Source organism: Amblyraja radiata, chromosome 27 (genome assembly GCF_010909765.2).
Source record: "Amblyraja radiata isolate CabotCenter1 chromosome 27, sAmbRad1.1.pri, whole genome shotgun sequence".
NCBI lineage: Eukaryota > Metazoa > Chordata > Chondrichthyes > Rajiformes > Rajidae > Amblyraja > Amblyraja radiata.
The window spans coordinates 9,515,253-9,524,650 of record NC_045982.1 but is presented as its reverse complement, the minus strand read 5'-3'; the positions used below and the strand labels follow the sequence as shown (position 1 = coordinate 9,524,650).

The following is a 9,398-nucleotide window of genomic DNA, read 5'->3' as shown; positions in this document are numbered from 1 at the left end:
CATTTTACCATTTTGCCAAGTCAATTAGCCCACAAACCTCTATGTCTTTGGAGCGTGGGAGGAGACCGGAGCTCCCTGGGAAAACCCACGCAGGTCACGGGGAGAACGTGCAAACTCCGTACCGACAGCGCCCATAGTTAGGGTCGAACCCTTGTCTCTGACGCTGGGAGGCAGCAACTCGACCGCTCCACCACTGTGCCACCCTGATCCGATAGTGCCATTTAAGAGGCTTTGAGAAAGTCACATAGTATGCAGGGAACAGAGAGAAATGGATCATGTGCATAGAACATTGAAACATAGAAAATAGGTGCAGGAGTAGGCCATGCGGCCCTTCGAGCCTGCACCGCCATTCAATATGATCTTGGCTGATCATCCAACTCAGTATCTCGTACCTGCCTTCTCTCCATACCCCCTGATACTTTTTGCCACAAGGGCCACATCTAACCCTCTTAAATATAGCCAATGAACTCGCCTCAACTACCTTCTGTGGCAGAGAATTCCAGAGATTCACCACTCTCTGTGTGAAAAATGTTTTTCTCATCTCAGTCCTAAAAGATTTCCCCCTTATCCCTAAACTGTGACCCCTTGTTCTGGACTTCCCCAACATCGGGAACAATCTTCCTGCATCTAGCCTGTCCAACCCCTTGAGAATTTTGTAAGTTTCTATAAGATCCCCCCCCCTCAATCTTCTAAATTCTAGCGAGTACAAGCCGAGTCTATCCATTGGAGGCAGAGGAGATTGGTTTAACCGGACATTGTAGGCCGAAGTGCCTGTTCCTACACTCTCCCTTTCTTTACTCTGTTGCATCATTAGACGCCACAGCAACCCACTTCATGTATCCATTACTGGCAATCTGCCATTTGGTTGCAGTTCAGACTGACGGCCCATTTAATCTGTCATTAATTATCCAATCTGTCCTCCTGCTCCTGCCCACCCCCTCCCTCCTGCCCGCACGCTGAAATCTATCCGATAGTACATGGAGCAGTAGACAATCACCTTCTTTAGTCATCGCCTGTGGAGTTAAGAACCTTTATTTCCACACGTAACGGGCATCATTCCCCTCCAGTTTGGTTGTGACTGGCTTCAGTTATTCCTGAACTCCGGAAAGCGACACCTTTGGAAAACTGTTAGGATTTTTTGGGAAGTGTCGGGGGTACTTGCCCAGGTAATGATGGCAAATGCTTGCTTCCAGGTGGTGGGCTTCATCACTGCCGTGGTGGGCTGGTTCATGGCCTGTGTCTCTATGGCAAGTCCACAGTGGAAGACCCGGAATGTGGACGGCAGCACCATCCTGACGGTGCAGGAAGGCTGGGAGGGCATCTGGATGAGCTGCATTAATGACAGCGGGGGTCTCCTGAGCTGTGACGTGTACGACTCACTACTGGGGCTGCCCCCCGATCTCCAGGCCGCCAGAGCTCTCATGTGCCTGGCAGCGGCACTGGGCATCTTAGCAATGGTGCTGAGCTGTGCAGGCATGGAATGCACCAAGTTTGCAAAGGACGAGGAGAGATTCAAAGCTCTACTGGTTGTGACTGGAGGGGTTCTCTTCATCTTGGCCGGGACGTGCGTCCTGATTCCAGTCTCCTGGACCGCTGCCAACATCGTGGCCGACTTCTACAATCCCCTGGTGCCCCGCTCCATGAAGGCAGGGCTGGGTGACGCTCTGTTCCTGGGTTGGGGTTCAACGTGTGTCCTGGCCCTTGGAGGAGGCATTCTCTGCTGCTCCGGCGCAGAGGACAGCGTAAAGAGAAAAGGGTATCCAAGGAATCTCACTCGTTATCATTCCACAGCTCCCGGAAACAGGTAACAATCCCTGCTGGAACCCACCATCATGTCCTTCACTGAGCCTAGTTTGCTTGGCCCACTGTTACATTCTCCACACTTGAACTCAGCAAATAATCTGCACTTTGTATGGTTTGCTACAACTAATTCGACACGGTTTGATCCTGAGTACGGGTTTGATCTGCGGTGCGGGGTTTGAATGTTCTCCCCATGACCGCGTGGGTTTTCTCCGGGTGCTCCGGTTTCCTCCCACACTCCAAAGACATACAGGTTTGTAGGTTAATTGGCTTCAGTAAAGATTGTCCCTGGTGTGTAGGATAGTGCTAGTAGTGTATGGGAATCGAGGGTGGGCCGAAGGGCCTGTTTCCGTGCTCTATCTCTAAAACTCAAACAAAAAAACTAATTCCAACTATTTACTGTGTCATCCACTCTACCTATATTGACTCGAGTATATGAAGGCTTTCACTTAAAAAAAAAACATTATCCTTGTGTTGATATCTATACTGGGTCTCACCTCACCTCTCCCTATCTCTGTAACCACCATAAACTGTACAGTGCTTCAACATCTCCGCACTCTTCCAATTTTGGCCTCTAGCACATTAATATTAATCAATCCGCCAGATATCGTTCCGTCGAAGTTTTTAGCTTTAGGATTTCCTTCCTAATATTCTGCACCTTCTCCACCTTCTGGACGGCATTTCGCCTTCATAATTCTGTAAACACAAACTCATCCAGGGGCGGCACGATGGCGCAGCAGTAGAGTTGCTGCCTTACAGCACCAGAGACATTGACTACGATCTTGACTACGGGTGCTGTCTGTATGAGGTTTGTACGTTCTCCCTGTGTCCGTGTGTCGGTTTTCCCTGGGTGTTTTCCGGTTTCCTCCCACACTCCAAGGATTGTACAAGTTTTCGGTAAAGGTTGTAAATGGTCCCTAACGTGTAGGATAGTGCTAGTGTACAGGGATCGCTGGTCAGCGTGGACTCGGTGCCCGAAGAGCCTGTTTCCGCACTGTATCTCCAAACTAAACTAAACTCTGCTCTCCATATCCTAATGTGCATCATCCAATTCACTCATTACTCCTGTACTCTTAGTGAGTCTGAGTCGAGCATACTTCAGTTTTAAAATTCTCATCCTTATTTTCAAACCTCCCGTGGCATATTTCCTCCTTATGTAAACTCTTCCAGTCCCACAAACTATTGACATCTCTGTTCTCTGCCAGTGCTGCCTTTTATCGTATCGATGATTTTAATCACTCCTCCATTAGTGATTGCGCCTTTGGCTAACTGTTCCGAAGCTCTGGAGTTGTCTTGCTAATTTATTTCTGAGTTTCTACTTTGTTATCCAATGTTAAAATGCTCCTTAGACCCTATCTACATCAATGAGCAAGCCACAGCTACCAATGCAAATAACCCCTTGTGATGATATGTCATATTTTCTGACATCCAGTGCTGTTTGAATGGAGCTTGCATGTTCTTTATTTAACTACATGGTTTTCCATCAGCTGTTCTGGTTTCTTTCCACATCCCCAAGATGCATGGATGGATTATCAGCCCTAGTGTGTAAATAGGGTGCATGTTGGAGCAGCAGTAGAGCTGATGCCTTACAGCGCCAGAGATCCGGGTTCGATCCTGACTAAGGGTGCTGTCTGTGTGGAGTTTGAACACTCTCCCTGTGACCATGTGGGTTTTCTCCAGGTTCTCCGGTTTCCTCCACACTCCAAAGACATGCTGCCCGTACAGAGGTTGCACATTCATCCTGTGACTGCATGGGCTTTCTCCACCCACACCATGAAGACATGTAGGTTTGTTGGTTAATTGGCTTCTGTAAATTGTCCCCTCGTGCGTAGGATAGAACTAGTGTACGGGTGATCGTGGCCGGCATGCACTCGGTAGGCCGAAGGGCCTGTTTTTATGCTGTATCTCTAAGACTAAAACTAATCTAAAGTGGTAGAATTTGGTGGGATTAATGGGAATGTGGAAAGAATAGGTTCAAAGGAAAATGCGTTAGTGAATTGCGCTGTGAACCAACATGGACTCAATGGACTAAATGGCCGCAATCTATCTCATTTAATAGCAAATATGGAAATGTTTCCTTGAAATCCCTTGGGGTATTTCACTACATTAAAAGCACATCATAAATATTGTGTATTGTATGCAAATTTTGTAAGTAAGCTATAGTTTCAATAGTGGATTTTATTGGATTGATTTAATAATGTGATGTAAGTAATTTAGTTTTGTTACTTTTAGGGTCAACATTTGAACCTGGAATTTACCAGCTTTGAAACATGGATCAGGATCAACACTCGGGAACCTGTAATCCGCTGGAACTGGAGAATGGTGGAGATTAAAGAAAAGTTATCACATCATACCTTAAAATAAAGAACAATGGGATCTGATGAATCTGAATTATTGTGGAAAGTAACACATTCCTACAGATAGTTACTTCCTGAAACAATGCAAGAAGTCTCCATGTATCTGGGCTTTTATACTGTGAGGTTGATAATTGCATTTATCTTTAATTTTTTTCTATATAAATTCAAAGAAAAATATATTCATAATTAAATGCAGACAGGGCTGATATAATCCTTGGGGGACCTATAGAAACATAGAAAATAGGTGCAGGAGTAGGCCATTCGGCCCTTCGAGCCTGCACCGCCATTCAATCTGATCATGGCTGATCATCCAACTCAGTATCCCATACCTGCCCTCTCTCCATACCCCCTGATCCCTTTAGCCACAAGGGCCACAAGGGCGTTACTATATGAAACATCGTAACGCGTTAAGATGTGCCGTCCTTCCTCTGCTCAGTGGTGATTAAAGGGCCTGTCTCACTTAGGCGATTTTTTTGGGCGACTAATAAAAGTTTATGTTGAGAGGAATGTTCAAAATAATTTAGCAAGCTCAGGAAGTGATGGCTGAAAGAAGAAATTGGTGTGAATTAGCAAAAGATCATGAGGGAGTTTTCTGAGGTGAGAACTGGAATCGTTGAGCCTGGGTTTAGCAAAGACATGGCTTGCTGTTTAAATAGCAGGTGAGCTGAGGTGCTGTAGAGACCAGGAATGGATAGGAAGTGAAAATAGTGGATATTCAATGGTAGAGATGATGAGAGCAATCTTGGTGAGGACTTGGTTCATTTGTTTGTTTTTTCAACCGACCTACACAAACCTATCCAATCCCATCTCAGCAATGGAACACAAGAGTCCACTCTTACATTGCCATAGAATGTTTACTAATTTTCTTGCACTAATGTCTTGTTTTTTTCCCCCTGTCTTGTAGAATGTCTGGGTAATTTATGTATAGTTTGTAGTTTGGGGCATTGTCCGAGTCTATATGCCCATGATGCTACTCCAAGCAAGAATGTTGTTGTACCTGTGTATGTAACAATAAACACATCCTGATTTGACTTGACATGGTTTACTGCCTGGTAGGGCTGTGTTGCTCTAAGATCACAACAGGTCAAGCAAGGCTCTAGATGAGCGGGAAGCTGATTTCTGATATGAAGCACCAACTAAAGGACTTTTTTCTTGAAGGAAAGAGACAAGCTAGAAATATTCACAATGTATTCTCACTCAGTTACCTATTACTCTCACTCTGTTTATTTTACCGTAGACTCTACACTCTCACTGCTAATCTGCAAAGGAAATGTGACCGAGATCGAGCCAATCATTTATATTATGTAGGCAGCACGGGGGCGCAGCGGTAGATTTGCTGCCTTACAGCACTGGAGGCCTGGGTTCAATCCTGACTATGGGCGCTGTGTGTATGGAAAATGTACGTTCTCTCTGTGACCTTGTGGGTTTTCTCCAGGTGCTCTGGTTTCCTCCCAACTTTGTAGGTTAATTGCCTTCAGTAAAATTGTAAATTGTCCCGAGTGCTAGAGTACGGGGTGATCACTGGTCGGCACAGACTCAGTAGGCCGAAGGACCTCTTTCTGCTCTGTATCTCTCAAGTAAAACTGTTTAAGAAAGAACTGCAGATGCTGGAAAAATCTAAGGTAGGCAAAAATGCTGGAGAAACTCAGCGGGTGAGGCAGCATCCATGGAGTGAAGGAATAGGTGGCGTTTCAGGTCCCGAAACATCACCTATTCCTTCGCTCCATAGATGCTGCCTCACCCGCTGAGTTTCTCCAACATTTTTGTCCACCTTCAAGTAAAACTCCGTAGGTTTACACTGAAAGTCTAAATAAGTTAATGAAATGTAAGAAATCCCGCACCAAGGTGGATTTAAAGTTACACCAGTAACATTGAAGTTTAACATAGTTTAAACAGAAAGATGAGGAGTATTTCCAGCCAGATGAGGATTTTGGTTCAATCAGGCATTGAGGATTGTTCTGTTCAAATCAGCCTGCTGTGAAATGGAGAACTCCTTTGGGTTAGCTAATGTTTCCACTTAATGAAAAGGGAAAGTATTACACAACAAATAAATATCAGTGCCTCAGGTTACTTCTGAATACCAGCCAAAGTGTTCACAGCTGAATTAATGAGGTCTTTGCCAGATGATATGTGCTGAGTTCACTGTCACGCACCAGCCAGCGTAGCAACATTATATACCAACTGACGGAGGCTCCACCAAATATTTTATCAGAGGCATTAATTTGGCCAACTAACAATTAATTAAATGAAAAAAGGAATTTCACCTTGATATGTGGTATTGTAAGGCTTGGTGTATAGAAAGGAACTGCAGTTGCTGGTTTAAACTGAACATGGACACAAAATGCTGGAGTAACTCAACGGGTCAGGCAGCGTCTCTGGAGAAAACGAATAGGTGACATTTCGGGTCGAGACCCTCTTTAGGCTTGAGTTAGGTTCAAACAGCTCATGAGGAGACAGTCAGAACCTTTATCCCAGAGTAAAAATGTCCAAGACTAGAGGGCATAGCTTTAAAGTGAGAGGGGCCAAGTTTAAAAGGGGCAAGTTTTTACACAGAGAGTAGAGGGAGCATGGAACACTGGTAGGGGTGGTGGTACAGGCAGATGCAACAGTGGCCTTTATGAGGTTTCAATAAGCACATGTATATGTAGGAAATGGAGGGATATAGATCATGTACTGGTAAAGGAGATTAGCGTCACTTGGAATCTTGGTCGGCAGAAGTCACAAGTAGGATCCTGGCATGAAATGTCACCTGCCCATGTTCTCCAGAGAAGCTTTCTGTCCTGCTGAGTTACTCCAGCACTTTGTGTCTTTTCTTCGCTCATATCCAGAGGCCAGGTGTGTTGATTTGGAAGCAGGAATTACAAATGGATTTGAGAGCCTACGCAATTAAAAATCACTCACACCATCGGAGAGGCCTTTAGGTTGGGCTAATCAGGGGAAGAAACTTGATTAAAAAATGTGACCTCAAAACACCCATTAAAATATTTCACACGGGGGCAACACAATGGCGTAGTGGTAGAGCTGCTACCTCACAGCACCAGAGACCTTGGTTCAAGCCTGACTACAGGTGCTGTCTGTGTGGAGTTTGCACATTCTCCCTGTCACCACATGCGTTTTCTCTGGGTGCTCCGGTTTCCTCCCACATTCCAAAAACGTGCAGGTTTGTAGGTTAATTGTTTTCTGTCAATTGCCGCCTAATGTGTAGTGTGTGAATGTGGGATAATGTAGAACTAGTGTGAATGGGTGATCAATGGTCGGCATGGACTCGGTGGGCCAAAGGGCCTGTTTCCATGCAGTATCTGTAATCTAATAGTAGAAACAGCACTTAGATTATTTGATCATGTGATCTATGCCACGTGTTGGTCATAATAACTGACACAATAAGATGGGCACTATTAATAACATCAGTTTCTATTAAAGGGATATTGGGACTTTCTAGTACATATTCAATAGTGTTAATGCAACACTACCTCAGACTCTTCAAACCAATTGAGCAAAGTCTGGATGTATTGTACAAGTCACGTCTAGATTTCATTATTCACTTTGCATCAGCATTTGTCTTTATTGCCAGGAAGTCCAGGAACAAAGGATACTATAAAAAAAGTGTCGGACACCTCCCAGCCCATCATGGGTACTGAGCTCTATACCAGTGAAAGGATCTATAGGAGGTGTTGGATCAAAGAGGCAGCCAGCATCAACAAGGACCCACATCACCCTGGCCATGCTCTCGCTTCGCTCCTGCCATCAGGATGAAGGCAGAGGAGTCTGAAAACCGTGACAACCAAGTTCAAGAATGGTTTCTTCCCAACCACCAACTACAAACACCAACTAAACAAGGAACTGCAAACTGTCCTGGTTGCACTAAGGACTTCAGGCGTTTTTGCACTAATATTGGGGTTTTTCATTAATTGAATTGTATTTGTTAGTCAGTCATAGTTAGAGTCATAGAGTCATACAGTGTAGAAACAGGGCCTTCGACCCAACTTGCCCACACATGTCCCATCCCAACATGTCCCATCTACACCAGTCCCACCTGCCTGTGTTTGGTCCATATCCCTCTAAACCTGTCCTATCCATGAACCTGTCTGCCTACCTGAGTTAGGATGTAATTAAAATGTTTTTACGTGGGTTTGAAGAAGGTTTCGGCCCGAAACGTTGGCTATTTCCTTCGCTCCATAAATGCTGCTGCACCCGCTGAGTTTCTCCAGCACTTTTGTCTGCCTACCTGAGTACAGTATTTACTGACCTGCTATATTTCTGTAAGTAAGAATTTCATTGTTCCTTTTCCGTTACATATGACAATTAAACACTCAAGTCTCCTGACTCTTGGGGTGTGATTTTTATTTAACTTATATAAGACAGGCCAATAAATATGCAGGGCGACTGGAGGCAAATTGACGGCAACTTTGAACAAAATTTCCAATTTTGCCGCCTATTTGTCGACTTCCATTTCTTTAACATTAGAGAAATTTGATGTGAACGGTTCTATTACAATTTCAATGACTATGAAGATGCTGTATAATGAACACGCTGCACTTGGTCCAAATAGATTGTCAGGAAGATTTCATCTGGTTATACCATGACATATTAGCATCTGTCCTTTAGCAGCCTAGTTATAAGAACTTTTCATTGCTTAGGTAATGTAATTATTTCCCTATTTCTTTGTTCTCTCTCTCTCTCCACTATCTCAGTGGAAATCCATCCTTTGATATCTGAGACAGGTACAGTTCTACGAGCTGCTGGCCATCGTTCAGCTTTCCTTTGCACACAGAGGTCCTGACACGGCACATCACAGTGCCTTTTTAAAAAAAAATCTCTTCAGGTGCTTTGCCTGTTATCCTTTGATCTGCTCATTAGCTCTAACCAGGAATGAGCAGATGTGACCTAGGTGACTGCGTCCAGTGAAACGTAGTTGGATCGGACAGAATACTGGAACCGAGAGAAAGAGGTCCGAGGGAGAAGAAAGGAAACAGAAGATAATAGACTGCACACAAGCAAGGCCGACTGAGGCACTAAGCAGGGCGAAAGAAGCAGATAGTCCGACAGGCAAAAGAAGTCGTGTGTTTAGAGGCAGAGTGAGACACGTCCATAAGAAAAGACGCGGAAAGAGAGACAAAGGAAAACCATGGAGTGACAGAGACGGAAAATTTGAATGAAAGCAGCAGACGAGACGGAAGAGAGAGTGAGAGAGACGGGGAAAGAGACTGATCCTGAGAGACAAGAGGAGGAATTGGGAAGACA

The 9,398-nt window shown here is 44.7% G+C and overlaps 1 protein-coding gene across 1 annotated transcript; it reads left to right on the top strand.

Annotated features, from left to right (window-relative positions):
• Nucleotides 1-1,172: 1,172 nt before the first annotated feature.
• Nucleotides 1,173-1,808, top strand: LOC116988215 (claudin-4-like). The gene has a single exon (XM_033044769.1). The coding sequence runs from the start codon at nucleotides 1,173-1,175 to the stop codon at nucleotides 1,806-1,808; it is 636 nt and encodes a 211-aa protein (XP_032900660.1).
• Nucleotides 1,809-9,398: the final 7,590 nt, after the last annotated feature.